At 40.1% G+C, this 20189-nt stretch overlaps 1 protein-coding gene across 1 annotated transcript in view; it reads left to right on the top strand.

Annotated features, from left to right (window-relative positions):
- Nucleotides 1-20022, top strand: part of KALRN (kalirin RhoGEF kinase) — a 559448-nt gene extending 539426 nt beyond the window's left edge. Inside the window, exons 50-58 of the mRNA XM_063116666.1 lie at nucleotides 3238-3265; nucleotides 5339-5510; nucleotides 6658-6779; nucleotides 7889-8020; nucleotides 9354-9518; nucleotides 11105-11183; nucleotides 11833-12033; nucleotides 12441-12579; nucleotides 14208-20022. Coding sequence (XP_062972736.1) covers nucleotides 3238-3265; nucleotides 5339-5510; nucleotides 6658-6779; nucleotides 7889-8020; nucleotides 9354-9518; nucleotides 11105-11183; nucleotides 11833-12033; nucleotides 12441-12579; nucleotides 14208-14753 — 1584 coding nt within the window. The 3' untranslated portion in view covers nucleotides 14754-20022. The remainder of the gene's footprint in view (nucleotides 1-3237; nucleotides 3266-5338; nucleotides 5511-6657; nucleotides 6780-7888; nucleotides 8021-9353; nucleotides 9519-11104; nucleotides 11184-11832; nucleotides 12034-12440; nucleotides 12580-14207) is intronic.
- The last annotated feature ends 167 nt before the right edge of the window (nucleotides 20023-20189 follow it).

The following is a 20189-nucleotide window of genomic DNA, read 5'->3' as shown; positions in this document are numbered from 1 at the left end:
CCAAATGTTTTCTTCATATAGACCTTCAGTTTGAGCTGTTGACTTTGGCGGAGAAAATGAAATATAACGTACATTCTGGTTCTTCAGTGTGGGCTTCCTTTTTGCAGCATTAAAAGCTTAATTTAAAGGGTGCTGCCTTAATTGCCTCAAATGCTAAGCTTACTAATACTAATGCATTCCTTTGAAACCTGTAGGACTTGCTTTAGCAGGAAATAATAAACATCGCTCCATTATGGTGTTTACATTCTTCAGCCTGAAGAGTTACCATGACATAGCCACAAAAGAGAGGGATAGCACTAAACAATGACGTAAGGCAAACTGTTAAAGGTGCATTAACACCCCACCCCAACAGATACTCAAGATTTCCATGTGCTTTGGGCTGTATACTCCTCCTTCAAAATATTGTTAGCAAAAGTGGCTATAAGATACTCTGCTTAGCATCACTGCTTTTTATCAACCATCTTCATCTACTATGACACATTGCAATTTCTAAGGGGTGTCACAATACATCTTCTGTGACAAGTTGCAAGTTAGAGCCTTTACAAGTGCAAAAACACTTCACATGGAATTGGGAATTCCCCATACCAAACTGAGATCTAACGATTCGCTGACTGTAGTGTGTGACAAGCAGGGAGCCTTAAACACAAACCTGCATAATTTATGTCTTCTGAATTTCATGAAGAGATAAGAATTTGATGACAAACACAGCTGGTTATTAATTCAGTTTGTTCACATGTCCATTTGGAAGTGCAATGCAGACAGGATATAGCTCTGGCGTGGGCTGGTCCATGAAATCACGAAGAGTCGGAAACGACTGAACGAATAAACAACAAATATATATATATATATATGCTTGGCGTTGCTCGGGTCCATGAACAATGTTTTTAACATTTATTTTATATATAATAAATTTATATGCAACTTACTCATCTTTAGGTTGGTTGGGTTTTTAGTTTGGTTGAATTAGTAAATTGTTTTGTTAGAATAAATGGGAAATTGTGTTAATAAGAACTGTTTTTTAAATTAGAACTTCGTGATAAACCACATTTTTTGTTTTACCTGAAAAGACTACACCTCCCATCATGCCTTGGCCGGAGCAGCCATCTAAATTTCAAAAACAATCAGGACACACAACACCTTTCTGCCATCATTCTTACATGGCAAAGCCAGCTGTCCCTAAAACCCGGCCTTTCAGGGATGTAAAATACATAGGTCTGAGGGGGGAAGAACTATGTCATCCGCAGAGAGACTTGTTACCTTCCCCCTGTCCAGTTTCCCTCTGCCACTACAGTTTAATGAATGGGAATGAGGAATAACCCACAATACTGGCAACCCATGAGAACACCCCACCAGCACAAATAAACCCCACTCCAAAAAGTATTGCACCAGCCCTAGCACTACATCAGAGAACCCAATTAGTGCAGCTCCAGAGCTAACACCACATCAGAGGAGGGCAAGGATCTCTTCTTGATCCTCCCATAGTGCAGGACACGGAATAACGGGCTCAAGTTAAAGGAAGCCAGATTCCAGCTGGACATCGGGAAAAACTTCCTGACTGTTAGAGCAGTACGACAATGGAGGTTGTGGGCTCTCCCACACTAGAGGCATTCAAGAGGCAGCTGGACAACCATCTGTCAGGGATGCTTTAGGGTGGATTCCTGCATTGAGCAGGGGGTTGGATTCGATGGCCTTGTAGGCCCCTTCCAATTCTGCTATTCTATGAAGTAAACAAACTTCTGGAGTTAATTAATGCAGGAAGCACATAGACGTCTCTCAATGGGAATGCTAAAGGAGTGAATGGAGGAAGGGCCAGCCCACCTCACAGCCAAGTCAAGGCACATCCAGAATTTAATGCGGAGGCAAACTGCAGCTCAAGCCCCTTGGAGCTTCTTTAACTAACAGGAACAGAGTAAAAGGACTCTCCGATACTGCGGCTTTTCCAGGTGGGAGCTGCTGGTTGGGAATGTGCTGGCCACGACATCATGTGCCGCAAAGGACTTCACATGCAGCCAAGCCACAGGAAAAAACACACACGTGAAGACAGCCCCCACTTGATTCTGAAAGAATTTTTTCAGAAAACTGTCTTAAGCCCTTACGATAAATATTAACAGCTGTATTTCCTTTAGCAATTATAACATCCACTGCTGCTCATAACCCCCAAATCAACAAAGCGAAAAGTACCAACTGGATTTCTTAATAGAAATAGTGCCATTATCAAATGAAATCTATTTGCGCTGGAGTGATTGCAAAGCAGCTTAACATTAATCCACAAATCATGGCACAAAACTGCCCTCTACTGTTAAAGCAAAGTGTAACACTCATTTACAGAAACTAGCCTTTCATTTGTATGCTAGGATCTAATGGGGTATGTGCAGTCAAGAAGATGGGTTTTGCTGAGAGACAGCTCCCAAGGAACTCTGCAGGCTACGCTAGACTGATTCTATAAATGGCTTTCTCATATATATAGCGCTACTTATTCTAGAAGGCAAAGGTTAATGAATGTGTATATGTCTTTCATTCAATGATTAGTTCAGTTAATGCTAGTTTACAGTATTACAGAGCTATCCAAACAACATGACAGTTTAATTCAAGTATTTTCATCCTAGTCCTGAAGAGCTAGTTTTTGCCTGAAGGTTATCAGGTACTAATCAGCAAAATAATTGTACATACTACCCTACTAGGTAAGACTGAACTTTTATGCAGCCTAATGTCTTGTCTGATGACGGGCAGTCCTTAGACCCGTAAGAATTGCCCTGTTGCCCAATGCTAAATGTATGTGGTGAGATAGCTCCACAAACTCTTGTATTTTCCTGCCAGTCATGTTGATTGTTGAAGGAGTGGCCTGCTGATTGGTGGACTTTGTGGATGGGGAAGATTGTAGGTAACTGCCCCCTGCCAGTGGTGTGGTGTGTGTGTGTGTGTGTGTGTGTGTGTGTGTGTGTGTGTGTGTGTGTGTGTGAGAGAGAGAGAGAGAGAGAGAGAGAGAGAGAGAGAGAGAGAGAGAGAGAGAGAGAGAGAGAGATGACTTATATTCTCTCCCATTTTCATGGTCCTTATGGGCTGAAGTACCTTGTACATCTGGATTGTGGAAATCACGAATGCTGGAATACTGCACCCAGTATCCTGAATCAGAACGTGCCCTTAGTTCCTCAATTTTCTTTATGTCAACTTTCTTAGACTTTGTTGAGCTTCAGTCGTCTTTTCATTGTCCAGTTAATTCTATATATATTTTTTCAGATCATCAACCCAAACTTCATCCAGGAAGGTGAGTTAAAGACAGAAAAGTGCCAGGTAGCTTCCATGATGCAGAAAACAAAACAAGGTTTAATTGTATTTGCCTATACAAGTCCTGGGAAATTTTGTCTGAGTAATTCGCTAGGAAGGAATGGGCATGCATGATTCCAATTACATCTAGTCCACAACTCCAAAGAATCTATGATGTGGTGAGCCAGCCAGTTTGGGCCCACACTTAACATCCAATGTTGAGTGTGGGCCCAAACTCACCAATCAAAGGTGAAGATGTTACATGGATGAATACTCAGTTTGTAATTGCATCTGTCCACAAATGGCAAAAGCTGCTTTCGAATTACTTTGAATCAGATTTATTTGCTTTCCTTTTGAATTTGGCTCATTGAAATTTAAGTTGCTTTTATTTTCAGTACAGTTAATTTGATTTCAGATATTCAAACTTGGTAGTTTTCAACTGGGAGTCCTTCTTCCACCATTCCCTTGAGTTTTATCGGAGGGTTGTTGTTTTTCAGTTAGAGGATCAGAAATGGCAGATAAACCTCCCTGAAACACGATTTCTGCATTGTCACTAATTTTTGCTGCAATTCTATAAATTTCATACAGGACAAACTCTTGATGCAGCGTGACTGAGCCTCTGCACTCGTGGCCACTGGTCCCGGGTCCTATATTAACTGCACAGTAGTTCTAGAATATACCTCATAATTCTTTCCAATGCACCAAAGTTCCAGGGAGGTTTGAAAATCAGTGCTCTTGGCAAATGGCCTTGAAACATTGTACATCAATCATTATTAATGTCGCAAGTAACTCATAGTTAATGAATGTACATATTTCAAATATCAGGTTTTCAAACTATGAATAAAATTCTGCATGTGGACTCCCGAATGCTGACATTCAAATCCACGAATTTCAAATAAACATATTATTGGTGATAGTGAGCACAATCGTCATGTAAATGTGCAACATAAAATCCATCAAATTTATTGAAATTTGATCAATGTTTAGCAGCTGAAACAGAACATATTGATGTACCTTTTTCTTGGAGTAGCTGCTACTGAGTGTATTCACATGGTAACTTCTGTGGGAATTACCATATCTCTATTCTCTAACTGCTCCCCACTTACACAAGCTTCTCACTGTTTTATGCTGGAATGGCTATCCCATCCCATATTCTTTCCAGAACATTTCCAATTATTGCTTTATGGCAGAATACACCGTAGAATCATATGTAAAATGGTTGGGATATTAATTTTTAAGGATTAGATGGTGGCCACTTGCATCACAGTCCTTCTCAGTAGATAACCCGGGAGTGATACTGGAAAAGAATGCAGATGCTAAAGATTAATGAGGTTGAACCTTGGCACCGTCACCCATATTTGTTATGGTGCTAAGTCATCCACATTCCAGAGGCTGCAATGCAAAAAGGTCTCCATCTTCTTCTCTTCTCGCCCTTTCTGAGAACTTGCCTCACAAACGGGAAGAAAGAGGTGCATATTTCCATTTTCTACCCTTGCAATATCAAATGACAGGAAGACATTCCTTACTGAGGTTTTGCCAGCGTGAGGAACCTGAATGCAGCACCTTTGAGAGTTTCCTACTTCTTCATAGTAGTTTGCTAGAGGGAGTTGTTCTGTTGGTCTCAAAATATGACACAAGCCAATACATTTTATTCATCATGGGTTGTAGGGATGGGTGGGGGAATCCCAATTCTGCAAGAGAGAAATTTAAATTCTGTCATCAGACTACATTATACACACGAAACCCCTGCTTACTTAGCTTTCCATAGTTCATTCTACCTCCGTAATTCAGGCTTTCAAATAATTTCAAGACTATTTAAACAGGACGAGGCATGAGAAGAGAATATAAAGAGGGGAAAGCAATGGAGACATTTCCAAGCTTTTCATGAACAACCATCAGACTTGTACAGATATGTCATATAATGAACGCTGATATTTTCAGTTTCTCAAGTCCTGCCTGGGAGCAGATTATTTGCTTGTGCAACAAAGTTTGATGTCATTGCTTGACAGGAAGTACCAGGTATTATTTTTGTATTGTGAATGTGATGTCTCTCTGTGTGTGGCCTCTGCTGCAGTTGCTCCAGAGTTTCTCGTGCCCTTAGTGGATATAACGTGCTTGCTTGGGGACACTGTCATGTTACAGTGTAAAGTCTGTGGACGGCCAAAGCCAACCCTCACCTGGAAAGGGCCGGATCAAAACATTATTGACAACGACAACAGCACACCTGCATATACTATTTCCTCCTGGTACGTTTCTCTTTTACATTCCGTATTGTGATGGTACAAAAGTAGTACTTTCCTTCCTACAAAATGTATCAGAAGCTACTGAGTTCACCTATTGGGTCTCTTTGAGCACGTACATTAGGTAAGCTAGTTTAAGACACTAAAGCTGCAAACTGGTCTCACTCTTCAGTGCCCCAACCCAAATAAATAAGCAAAGTGGAATATGGGCACAATGACTAGACATATTACTAGTTCCTGTGTTATTGGGTTTTTTGTTAAACAGCCATACATTGGTCAGTTTTCAGAAGCTCTCAAAAGAACAAGCCTGGTCAAGAATTCTGGGAGTTGTAGTCCAAAACATCTAGAGGGCATCAGGTTGAGAAAGGTTGGTTCATGCTGAAAGGCAAGCATGGCCACTGCTGTGAACCTGGATGGTAATTGCACCAGCTTAAGAGCCAGCATTAGAACAGGGAAGGAAGGCCACAATGATAGTACTCGGGATAGACGAATCAGACTAATCCCTGGCCATGTCAGATTTCCACGTGTTCATTTATAAGTCTGTTCTATCCTGTTTCCACAATAATTTGGAAATGGGGAGGATCTGCACAAAAATTTGGCCATGTTTTAAAATGTATTTTACTATAAAATATGAATTTTTAAAATATATTTTACTATAAAGTATGTATTTGTGTATCCATTTTGGTAAATTTTCAAAGCCAAAAATTGTATCGCAGAGCCCAAAGCTGTGGCACAAAAAATGGAGAAGTATAAAATCAGAAGGGTAACTCTGTTCTGCTCTGTAATTAAGTTCAGGAGGTGAAAATCATGATGGTTTACTTCCAAATACAAACTGAATCAAATCCTCAAGTATCCCTGGATAATATAAATGATATATACCTGCCTTCCTGGTAGGTGACCAACAGTCCAATTTGTATGGGCATCAAAATCAGTAGTCAGATAAGTACCTACGTGAATCCATGAATAGTTTCTTTCTCTCCTTGTAAGTGACCAGCATCTACAACATGGATAAAAAGGGCAGCACTTGTCTGCTTTGCCATTGGTTTTCACTTTCTGAGTCAATTGCAAGGACCCTGCCAATTACTGGAAGAGAAGCCAGGGTAAATACTGAGCAGAATTTAAGATTAAAACGTTGTCATCTCCCTGTTTTTAGTGAGTCAGGTGAAATCACCCTGAAAATCTGTAACGTGATGCCTCAAGACAGTGGTATTTACACTTGTGTGGCGACAAATGAACTTGGGGCAGCATCCACCTCAGCTACCATCAAAGTGCAAGGTAATGTGTTACTCCCTAGCTTATGTTTTGTTTTTATGGCACAATAAATACTTTACAGAGTTTTTTATACGCTCGCTCAGTCAAAGCTTCCACTGATTTATGTCATGGTGCCTTTCAACCAACATTTGAACCGTCCAGTTGAACAGTATAGATGTCCCATAAATGTGCTCAGTCTACAAGCTCTATAAGCCAAAGGTTTCCCCAGTTTACTTTTTTGTAGTTGTTTATATGGTACAATACATATTTTGTGAAACTATAAGGTACTGGATTCTTTTTCGCTTTTATTTATGTATTTATTTTTATTGTACAATTATTTTTATTGTACGATAACTGTTTGGGGGTCTACGAGATCTACAGGGTTGAGCTGTCTCTAGTAATCATGCTCCAATTTAGTATCAGTCAACAACAGTTTCCACTTTAATACTGTCACTTGGGTGCATTCTGAAACACATGATACTGCCTTCTTAAAATACAAATAAGGAATCACATGTTTGAATACTTCCCATGCAATTTTTAAGAATCCCTGCCTGTGAAGAGCTAACATGCTAGCTGACTGCATTTCCCACAGGGGTTTTTAAAGGTCTTTCAAAATTGGATTAGGTCTATAGTTCTAGGGAAGGGAACTTAGCCATTTTCCCTTACCCCATTTTCCTATTGACCCCCACACACATACACACACCCGATGCTATTACCCCTGCAAGGGGAAACTTACAGGTACAGATCTGGTCATTGATCTCCCAGTCCCATAGAATCATAGAATAGTAGACTTGGAAGGGGCCTATAAGGCCATCGAGTCCAACCCCCCGCTCAATGCCGGAATTCACCCTAAAGCATCCCTGACAGATGGTTGTCCAGCTGCCTCTTGAAGGCCTCTAGTGTGGGAGAGCCCACAACCTCCCTAGGTAACTGGTTCCATTGTCATACTGCTCTAACAGTCTCCTCTAGTTGTGCCTAACATGAGGTCTGTCATTCTGCTACACCTATGATTTCTCAAGCAAACCTAGCATTGAATGAGCCTCGCTTTCCCATGCTTTGGAATGAAAAGAGCAGTAAGAGCAGCACTTCTCTTCCCTCCTTTTTGTTTCTCCCCACCATTTCCCCCACCCCAGGTGTCCCTGCAGCCCCGAATCGCCCTATTGCTCAGGAAAGAAGCTGCACCTCTGTGATTCTTCGCTGGCTGCCTCCATCCAGTACAGGGAACTGCACCATTTCAGGTTACACTGTGGAGTACAGAGAAGAAGGTATGAGCATTACTAGGCTTTTCATGGGAGCAGGTTCTTCTGATGCCTTTCATTTTGGTTATCAGCTATGCAGTTGCAGCTAAGGTGGCTTGGTGCCACCTGGGCGGTCATGAGAGAGGATGCAGCAGATGCAGCCTTTTATTCCGCCCTCCCTTCTCACCTGCTACTGCAGGTGAGATTTCTAAAGGTGCAATTGTATGGCCCCAAGACATTGCCTGAGGTGCCATCGGATATTGGGAAGAGGGACTTGAAGACCTGAGTCCCAGAGCTGCATGGAAAAAAATGTGCTGGCTTTCCTCTGATGTCAAGCGGGCATTCCAGTGGGCAGGGAGGGGAGGAGCTATCCTGAGCCTCTTCCAGCCTCCTTCCCTCACCCTCTGAAGCACCATCACTAGCCAGGCTAAAAAGCCAGGCTAGCAAAAAAAAAAAACCGATCAGAGGACAGGGAGGCCTCCTGACCTTCTGGCTTCAGCTTGCTAGGGCATCGGATACATGAAAGCTTCCGAGTTTGGAGGCCGAGGCCTCGCACCCCATAGGAATGCACCCTGAGCCCATTTTGAACCCACAGCAGCTATCTGGGAGGGTTACAAATACAATAATAAGACATTGATACCTCATAAAAGTAAACTATACAAGAAGTATGATTTTTTAAAAAATGTAGCTCAGAAATATGTGTAACAAATATTGTAAAATGTCTTTCCAGTCCATGTCATTAAAATTATGTCTCTGCTTGTTTGAACTATGCAAATAATTCCAATGTAATTTAGATAAATGAGTCCATGCAGTAGTCAACTGATGGTTTTTACAGCTGGGTCAATGCTTGCAGCAGAATGAGGTGTCCGAATGGACTGTACCACTGCAGACTGCAAGTGAAGAGTCATATTTTTTGAATCTTGCCTGATATTTATATGCGTGTGCGCAATAAACCTCCGGTAGATGATTGATAGATAGATAGATAGATAGATAGATAGATAGATAGATAGATAGATAGATAGTCCTCTCCCTGCTGTACTACTTTTCTACTCACAGGGACTTTTTATGTGGGGAAGTATTCAAAAACAACATCTCTTATCTGCAGTCTGCTATGGTGCAGTCCATTCTACCACCTCATTCCACAGCATGTTCAGATCAGGCTAAAACAAGACAAAAGGGCAACTATTATTCCTTAGCAGACGTAACTTCTAAAACAACATACTATGTCTTGATTTTTAAACACGATCGGGGCCAAATTATTAGCCAGTCTTAGTGTGTGTGTGGCAGCCTATATTCCCAGGACATTACGGTCACATTTATATTTCAGCTATTTTTATATCTCCCTCTCCATAAAACATAGGTTCACAGATCTGGCAACAGTCTGTTGCCTCAACTTTGGACACCTACCTCGTCATTGAAGATCTCACACCTGGCTGCCAATATCAGTTTCGAGTCAGTGCCAGCAATCCCTGGGGAATTAGCTTACCAAGTGAGGCCTCTGAGTTTGTGAAACTTCCTGAATATGGTGAGCATATAATCAATAAAGGGGAGGGGAAAGAACTGGTAGGTTTGGGTTCTACTTCAATATTCAAGACTTGTGTGAGAATGTGCTTCTTGCTATCCACATGTTGTAGTCAGGTATGGATATCTGGGGACAAAATATATGTGCCTCACATCTTTTCGGACACTTGCAAATATATTTAAATCACAGCTCTCTTGGATGCCAGGGACCTTTAGGAGGGGATGCAGCTCATTGTTACATCACATGCTTTGCATGTAAAGGTCACAGGTGCCATCTCTGTGATTTATAGTTTAAAGGATCTCTGTGCCAGGACTTGGATAGACTAGGGTGACCATATGAAAAGGAGGACAGGGCTCTTGTGTCTTTAACGGTTGCATAGAAAAGGGAATTTCAGCAGGTGTCATTTGTATGCATCATAACAGTTAAAGCTGCAGGAGCTATACTAGAGAGATCAGGTTAAAAGGAGGGCAGGGCTCCTGCAGCTTTAACTGTTGTGAGGGAATTTCACCAGGTGCTGCATGCATACAAATGACACCTGCTGAAATTTCCTTTTCTATGTAACTCTTAAAGATACAGGAGCCCTGTCCTCCTTTCCATAGGGTCACCCTAGGATAGACCAGGGTCAACAGACTGAATGGATCAATGGTCTGACTTAACATAATATAGCTGCTTATATAATTATTGCAAAATATTATCTCACCTTTGGATTTTTTTAACAAAAATATAATTCCATCCATGACTTACAGAGACTTTAAGAATTTTTTCAAATCTACTACACAGATTGTCAGAGCATGACTTGCATATTACATGAGCCCTCCTCAATCCCACTCCAGTCCCACCCTTGTTCCCATCCCACACAGCAGCTTTGCCTGGGATTGCTGCCCTGCCCTGAAGCCCCGGTTCAAGATCCTATGCCCCAACAGTGTCGGCATGAGGCAGTTTTCCCCATCCAAGATATTTATTTGCTGATGCAGCAACATGTGGTTATCGGAAGGAAAATGATCTAACAAGTTACTGTGCTGAAACAATAAAAAATGTTACCTATGAAAGAAGTTGCTCAAATGATAGAGAAACCAAATGACCTTTTAGGATCCCACTTGTGATTTTTAAGCCTTTATTTCTCCAGGCTTTTCTACATGATACTTTTAACCCATACCTTTACTTAAGGCTTCTGCTTCTGAATACTTTTCAGGATTAAAATTGGCTCCTTTACACATGTTTCCCCCCCAGTTTTTTTCCTTTCTCTGCCTTTCTGTAAGCTTTATTACACAACCACTAAGTGGCACTGTAGTATAGCAGAATTGCCCAATTACATGAGGGTTCTATATCATCACTGAGAAAGATTCTAGACTTTCCCCATTAGGGCAAAACTGTGATAATGGTTGCAAAGCATGGGAGAGGCTCTGGAGGATGACAATGTCATGTAAAGGACTTGCAATCTACTATAAGTGAGGAAGCATGAGTGCAGAATGAAAACCATGGGTAGAAAGGCACTCTCTTTTTAAAGTCCTCCCTTTTTAATACAATATGAAATAATGACAATATTTTATATTATAACTTTGATTCCCATCCCCTCCGGTTTCACAAAGACTCTGCGGCAGATGGAGCCACCATTTCCTGGAAAGAGAACTTTGATTTTGCCTACACAGAACTGAATGAGATTGGAAGGTAATAGTATAATCAATTATTTTGCAAAAATGCTAACCAAACATAATGAACATTATGTTTTAGAAAAGCTTTCGAGGATTTTTATTTATTTTTTTAGAACCTTGTTTCCTGTACATTATTCCTTAACGGTGCATTGGCTTTGGTGCAGGATAAGATGCTGCTGTGAAAACATAGAGGGAATTGCCCGTACCTCTTGAGAAATATAGCTGTATGCATGGGCTGGGATCAGCACAAGGCTCTATTGAAACCTCTTCTCTCCTTGCCTCTGTACATACAGTACTACACATTCGCAACTGGAGGCTCATGTACACTTCCTACATGTGTGTGTGTGTGTGTGCGCATGTGTGTACATACATAAATATCCCAGAAAGTTAAAGGGGGTGTTTATTCTGGCAATAGTTAGCTTTAATTAAAACCATTTTTTTAGGGATCTTATTTTTAAAAAATGAACCAACCAGAAAACATTTCATGGAATACAACTAGATAGTAGTATACAATCTCATATTCATTGAACAACTCAACGGATTTGATTCCTTGTACAATATTAACAAATGGATTTAAAAAAGCTCTTAGAAAATGACTCTGTTATTGAACTGAAACATATGCTTGATTTATTCATGAATAATCGTCCTCATCATTTTCTCCCCAGGGGCCGATTTGCGGTTGTAAAGAAATGCATCCACAAAGCCACCAGGAAAGATGTTGCTGTGAAGTTCATTAATAAAAAAATGAAGAAGAAAGAGCAGGCAGCACATGAGGCCGCCATGTTGCAGCATTTGCAACATCCTCAGTATATCACTATTCATGACACTTATGAGTCACCTTCCTCCTATATCTTAGTCTTAGAACTGTAAGTCCTTTGATGGAAGCTAAGCTTCCTCTTTGTTACAATGAGGGATTCGTGTATCTTTTCAATCACACATTTCATGATTTTCATTAGTCATTTCATTTCCCATTTCAGGTGGGGGAACAATATGCCAGACAGCTCCGTGAATTACAGGCTCACAGTGGGTCCCAAAAGTGCAGTTTGTGTATGTGGAGGGGAGCATTATGAAACAGAGTACACCTAAATACAAAAAGTCTGTTACGTTAGCAGTTGAAAGTTATTTATATAATTTTATTATATGCTGAAGTATATAAAATTGTACTTCCTCCTTTGAAAAATGGTGTTTATATTGATTTGCATGTTCCAGCTGTTAGCAAATCTTTGTAATTTCACTAGATTTTTTTTCTTAGTGAATTATTGTTGGATTTTAGGATGGATGATGGCCGTCTCTTGGACTACCTTATGAATCATGATGAACTGATGGAGGACAAAGTTGCCTTTTACATAAGAGACACAATGGAAGCCTTACAGTACCTTCACAATTGTCGAGTTGCTCATTTGGATATAAAGGTAGGAAGGAGAGAAAGTATTAACTTTGTGTGTGTGTGTGTGTGTGTGTGTGTGTGCGCACATGCATACACACATGTTGAGAAAGCATCTGGTTTATATATTATTCGGGTCCGTGAATAATATTTATAACATTTATTTGATATATAAAAAATTTCTATGCAACTTATTCATCTTTAAGTTGGTTGGGTTTTTTTTAGTTTGGTTGAGTTAGTTGTTTTGTTAGAATAAATGGGAAATTGTGTTAATAAGAACTGTATTTTAAATTAGAGCTTTGTGATAAACCATTTTTTGTTTTACCTGAAAAGCCTACACCTCCCATCATGCCTTGGCCGGGGCAGACGTCTAGATTTCAAAAACTATCAGGACACACACCACCAGCTGAAAAAGATGCAAACCTAAAAATATGTTTTCAAAATATACCTGGCATTGCCCAGATATCTGAATAACATCTTAAAGTAGCAGGCTAGTGCTAGGCCTATGAGTTAACCTTTAAACAAATTAAATCCATTTCCCCCCCCCCTCTTACCTTCATGGCCAGGGCCATTTTGAATCTGTCATCATGATTTTCCTTGTCCCCACAGAAAACAAAAACTACAACTCCCAGCATGCCCAGAGCTGCGACCTCCTTCCCTTCTGCTCCCAATGGGGCCTAGTAACTGAGGCAGCCAACCCAGGTGCTCTCTCTTCAGGCCCAGCATGGCGAGCCACTTCCAGATGATGGCTGCCACAGCCTGATAAATCTTCCCTCCCACCCATGGCTACGGAAACAGAAGAGTGAATGGAGGAATGACTGACAGCTAAGGCTAGAATGGAATGGTGGGCAGAGTTAGAGGCAGTTGGGGAGAGTCAGTTAGTGGGGGACAAGTTAGGACTGAGAGATAGTGATGCCAGTTCTACACCTCCCAGCGCTTTCCTCCACTCGTGGCTGCTCCTGTTCCTTGACACAGCATCAAGGAGTAGCATCGGCAAGGAGGGGAAGTAAGCAGCTGTCAGTGGACACACACAACTCTGGCCAAGTCCTGCTGGGACTGCCTCAACCCATGGGAATTGTAGGCATAAACCTAGATATTTTTATTATTATTAAATTCTTTAAAAATACTTTAAAACCCCAAATTCATGTTTTTAGATTTTTTCTGATCCATGTACATGAAGACCTGTCTGGGTGAACAGCATTAAGGCAGTACCATATGTGGAAGTGGGTAAACGTTTTGGGACATTTGTGACACACACGTACTTTCCGCTTTATATTTAGAGATTAGGTAGCTATAGATTAAATATGACTTCATTATTGCAGTATTTATGACTCATAAACGGAGTTACAGGAAGTACTAAATTAATTTCAAAAAATTTGGGGAATTCAGTGGCATAAGGTCACTTTTCTAATTCATAGTTTGTTAATTTCTTGTAAATAACATAGTATATTTCACAAACATCTTCAATGTATTGCCACTAAAACCCCAACCCTGCCTGATTCATTGTCCTTTCACATGACATTGTTGAAATACAAGTCTATGTATATTTTTCCTTAATGAACAGGTAGTCACGAAAAACTGGATCAATGTTGGCTTAAACTGGGTTTTTTTGCAAAAATTATGGACAATGGAACTTTTTTGTTTTACTTTCCACAGCCAGAAAATTTGCTCATTGACTTGCGGATCCCAGTGCCTCGCGTTAAGTTAATAGACCTAGAAGATGCTGTTCAAATCACAGGCCATTACCATATTCATCACCTCCTTGGAAATCCTGAATTTGCTGCTCCAGAAGTTCTCCAAGGTGCTCCTGTTTCCCTGGGCACCGATATCTGGAGTCTAGGAGTGCTCACCTATGTCATGTTAAGTGGTGTATCTCCCTTTCTGGATGAAAGTAGAGAAGAGACTTGTATCAATGTGTGCCGAGTGGATTTCAGCTTCCCGAGTGAGTATTTCTGTGATGTGAGCCATGCTGCAAGAGACTTCATCACTGTAATCCTTCAGGAAGACTTCCGGAGGAGACCGACAGCAGCCACTTGCTTGCAGCATCCTTGGCTACAGTTTCACAATGGCAGCTATTCCAAAATCCCGCTGGATACCTCACGCCTAGCCAGCTTCATTGAGCGCCGCAAACACCAGTTTGATGTGCGCCCAGTTCCCAATGTTAAGAGCTTCATAATGAGCAGGATGAACCTAGGAACGTAATGCAATATAACTACTTTGACTTTGACACTGAAGAGCTATAGGGTATGAAGAGAGAAAGCAGACAATCTCTCTTTCTCTCTCTCTCTCTCTGTATAAAGTATTATATTTGATGTGATGTCCAAGAATGTGTATGTGCTGTTCCAGCCATTGCATTATCCAACTAGTTAGAATTCAGTGCTTTCAGATGTTGCATATGCAACTTCTTGGGTGGCTTATTCTTGTAATGCTGTGGTCATGTTAAATACAGATGAATGTTAAAAAGTACATCGGTTGAGAACGGGAACCAAAACACTGTTGCCTTGCTTTTGAAAGGCAGCCTTTTAAAAGACCTGGACAGCCTTGCTGATCTTATTAAAATTTAAATTATGTATTGGAAAGAAATTAGTCTGACCCTCTTGCAATCAGCGTTCCTTGAAAAACAGACTGGATGGATAGATTTCAGATTTTTCAGAAATTGTTGTTCAAGTCCTAACAAAGGGCAGATCTATCTTACAAGACAGACTTCACTCATCTACAGTCAGAATTAACCTTGCCGGAGGATAGCCCTTGGGCTATCATAAATTCAAGTTTGTCAGCGATATGACTTAAGTATACTGTATCAACATCAAGATATACCTTTGCCAATAAGTCCTCTCTGTATTCTACGGGATCCTGTCTTTGAAAGTTAACAGTCAACATTACCATAAAGTAGTAATATGCTACTGCTGAGATGGTAAATCCACTGGAACAAAAAATGTTTTGATGAAGCACAATGGGACAATTTTCTACTAATTTTTTATATCTCTTGTACAGAAATCTTTTGCAAAACCTGTGCGTTGAGAAAAGGCTATGTTAAAATAATTGCTGTGTCTGTAAACTAGATGTCCAAGATTTTTCCTATTGCAGGATATTTGTTGAATTCTCATATAGCCTGTAACATGAAAAGGATCTCATTCCTTTTCAGTTTTAAACATTGCTCAGTTGTGAAATCAATCCAAAGTTGGCCGAAGTGTGGTAAACATAGTGGATCCATTCTTCTGCTTATGGCTTCAAAATTGGTCTGTAAGACTGGTAGTTTACATTTGTACATATGCATCTATCTCCATAGCCCCATTGTCCAAATATCTATGCTGGTATTTTCATTCAATCCTAAAGTCTGGTGTGGAATAACTCAAAAGGATTATTAATATTAAAATTGCAATAGTTCATTCTCATTAACTAAACACTTAGCAGCATAATAGTTTCCTATAAATCATTGAACAATTTTAAGTGGCTTTGGAAGAATAATTCCAAATTAAATTAATATTGTATTGTCATTGTTGGAACTAGTCCAGCGGTTTTACACCAAGGGTACTTTTGTACAAAGAAGTTGAATCAGTCGACTGTTCGTCATGCCTATTTCCCCCCTCTTCCTCAACAACTACAGTTCTATAAAACCTGCTATGTGGTGATAGACCTAGTACCTTGCAGGGACATGGTGGTATCTTCTTCCTACATGGGGGGAGAGAGAGAGAGAGAGAGAGAGAGAGATCTCCCACTTTGCCTGGTCATTTGGGATCCACTTGTTGGGGCACAAGGTATCAATGCACAAGTCGCTAGCACATCCTATAACCACTTGTGTTGTAAGCACCTACCATAAGCGCTCTGACATACTACCTACACAGTCTTTTTTCCATAATAAAATCCTGCTGGGTGAAGCACAGGAAGGATGTTTGCTATTACAGACAGCAAGCACTTTTATCTGAGGCTGCATTATAACTAAGACTTGAATAGAAAGTCAAGAAAGGAAACAACAGAGAGGCATGCTGGGAGTTGTAGGTCTTTTTCTGTCTAAACATGCATAGGATGGCACCTTTGAGAATATAGAAAGCTGCCTTATACTGAGGACTTCTCTAGCAAAAAATCCCATAGCCTTACCAAGGCTCTCTCTTTTGGAGTCTTCACACTTTAACGATGGGCAAAATACACACACCCGCCCCATGACTGGTTCCCTCCCATGTGTTACATTGGTAATGCCAGCAGAGAGCACTGTTTTATCACTCGATTTAGGTTTATTACCACATTTTTGGTGAGTTTGGCAGATTATCCGTTGAAAACAACAGAACCTTCTGCATGCAAAGTATGTCCTCTACTACTGAGCTACCGTTTCTGTGGGTCTGTGGTCATTTATACCAACAAAAGAGGAAGCCCCCAAGGGGTACTGGAAACCTGTAGTTTATTGTGCAGAATGTGTTCAATGGCCTGTTTCAGATTTAACAATCCCAGTCAATAACCCATGGCTTATTGCACCAGGCTCCTGGTTTGATATCTTGGCTTGTAGACAGCCTTAACCAAAGTTTCTTAGTTCAGATGTCACGAGGAATTGTTCTTTACAAAAGCAGGAAATGAAGAGCAGAGATTGTTATGGTTGAACTGGGCATTTTACTTCATTGCAAAAGTTACATATTCCCAGTGCTTCTTGTAGGCTTTCTCTCTTCTTGTTTTTACTTTGCACCCTCTTTCCTTCTGTAGCCAATAGAAGCCACAGCTTTTATAAGCCCCAAGTAACGTTTAAACAGTAATCATCCTGACTCAAATTAATACATGTTTTCGTTTCCCTGTTTTTTAAAACTATTTTCCCCACCCCCTTTTCCCCATTGAACTTGTATTGCCAGATCAGGAGCTGTAAATGCTTTTAGTACTGTGGGAAAGGCAAAAATGACGAACACATTATTGGAAGTTTGTTTCTTTCCTTACCAGACAAGAAGTAATCAATAAAGGAGCAGGTATAGGAAAGAGAATTTATTTCAGATTATTTGGCTAGAAAATACGGTTTAACAAAGCAGGGTGTCTCTCCTTAGGAAAAGAAACCGAAGTCCTTTCCTTTAAACTTCTCAATGAGCAATGTTTTCCCCGTTACCTATTATTTTACTCAAGAAACTTGTGTCAAGCTTTTGAATATCATGGCAAGGATCATATAAACCACTGACGTTATAGTAAGGATAGGATAGGATCAAATCCTTAGGTTGCTTTTAGTTGTCACAATTTCCTCAAGGCACCGACAATCATGCAGAGGCCAGACATGGGGGCTCAGGGAAAAACAATGGCCAAGATCCAAGTAAAGTTAGTTGTGACTGAACTCCACTGAAATGCAACTTAAATCCTATTGCTTTTAATGAGACCTAAGCTGAAATCCTATGCATATTTACTGAGGAGTAAACTCAAATGTATAGCCTTTGAAATGAAGAATACAGAATAAGCTTTGATGTGGTCGCACAGCATGTCTTGGATCACTTTAGCTGGACTGAGATCAATGTAAGTAAATCATTACAACTTTTAAATATCATATGATAAAAGAGAGATGGATCTTTGTCATATTAACTTGCTCCTTTTAGCTGTGAAAGCCTTCTTACATTTCACTCTGTCCGATGTATACAAGGAAGAGTTAATCAACCTTTGTGCACCTGTTTTTGGTCCTTTCTTTGTGATCCTTAAGAAATGCAAAATGTATTCTAGGCTAACTCTCATTGAGGTATTTCTACAAAATAAATTTCTTTGGTACACTGTATTACTATAAAATAATGACCAGGGGAAACAAATATTTGAATCTCTACTGCAAGCAAATGGATAGAATTTGAGACAACCATTGGGTACATCGCTGCTGTTTTGCCATGGAATAAACCTAAGTCTGAAGGTGTTTTCTCAGGCACAAAGCTGTTTTTGCGTCAAAGGGCTTTGCAATGTGAATGTAAAACCTACACTGTCCAGAATATTCATTTGCATTACAAATGCTTCTCTTCTGCATTAACAGTGATCATTTGATAACATGAAAGAGTAATTTGAGCCTCGTATGAAAATGCCTGAAATACTGTTTTTTGTGTTAATATTTTTAGGGCACAGTCCTATGCATTTTTAGACAGAAATAAGTCCTAGAATTCTCAGCATTCCTCAGCCAATCATGTTGACTGGGTAATGCTGGGAGTTGTAGAACTTTTTTCTGTCTAAACATGCATAGGATGTGCCCTTAATGAAGAAACTTAAGACTGGCTGCACATTTCAATGTTTGCGTGGCCCTCACTGAATTTGTGAGATGTGTCTGATGCAGATGCATGTTCCATTTGGGACCACGAGTTGCAAGTAACAAAGTGTGACTAGCACTTGTTTGGGGCAACTGGTTTGTAATTAGGAATTTCTATACGTAATCTGATTTTTGAGTGCCATTTCATGGACAGCCTTTTTCCCCCATCCATTTATAGATGGGATCTGGTTTATCGCCCATTCTGATTGTTTATGATTCATCAGGAAATGGTGCTTTCCTAAGGAAATAATATATTATCCCTTTCATACATTTGCCGTCAAATATCAAATCGCTATTCTGGAATAATTTTACTGGTGACTGTTAACTTGATGTCAGGATTCTGTCATTTGTGGGTTTATACTTTGAAGCTGGTAGAAACAAGCATTTTAAGCCATATCTTGTCTTCATGCCCTATTTTTCAGTGCTGGTGCTTTTACTTCTCTTTCTAGCAAACTGTTCTGTTTGCTTTTTCTCACAGGTTACTCCACTGTAATTCTTCTACTGAAAATAAGGTCTGACATGCAAAGGACAGAGCAGACAACTACAAATACACCTTTTAGGCTGCAGTCCTATGGAAACTTACCTGGGAGTAGGTCCCATTGAATGCAAAGGGGTTGACTTCTGAGTAGAAATGTATGATGGCACTGTTTGCATCCTAACTCATAAGCAAGTCTCCTTGAACTCAATGGGACTTACTTCTGAGTAAACATGTACAGGACTGTGCGGTTAAAATACTTGCAATTATTATGTGATTAGTGGTGGTGATGGGGACTAGATTATCAAGAGGGGGCTCATTGCTGGAGATGTTTAAACAGTGGCTGCACAGCCACTTGTCAAGGATGCTTGTAGTTGCAGGATTCCTGTACTGAGCAGGGGGTTGGACCAGACAACCTCCAAGGTTCCTTCCAACATTAGAATTCCACGATTCTAAGAGCCTCACATTTTTTAAGGTGCAAACGAATTCCAAAGCCTTAAAGATTTTCAGTCTTTTGCTGGTCTGCCTTAAGTGTTATTATCTCATTTTATTGTTGATTTCATTTTATATTCATATGTGTTTTCTAAAGATACATTTTGTAAATATTTTATTTATACTTCTGACCCTTCATGTGTAATGTTGTAAAGTGATTTCCTGCTCTTAACATGTTCTTATTCTTTGGCAGAATATGTCACCTACTGATGTAAAATCTACATTTGAGGTGACTGCCTTCCTTATAAATACAATATACAAAAGATTGTGTGCTGGGCCTTTTGTTGTTGTTTTAAAATATAAAAGCTCTGATAAAATTAAGCCGGATATAATAAATTCAGTAAACAGAAGCCTTTAGTTTGACCTGTACCACCCTGGAGTGAATTAAGCTGCAATCCTATTTACACTTCCTTAGGAGTAAATCCTCTTGAAT

Source organism: Elgaria multicarinata, chromosome 2 (assembly GCF_023053635.1).
Source record: "Elgaria multicarinata webbii isolate HBS135686 ecotype San Diego chromosome 2, rElgMul1.1.pri, whole genome shotgun sequence".
NCBI lineage: Eukaryota > Metazoa > Chordata > Lepidosauria > Squamata > Anguidae > Elgaria > Elgaria multicarinata.
This window is presented reverse-complemented; position numbering and strand designations above follow the sequence as displayed.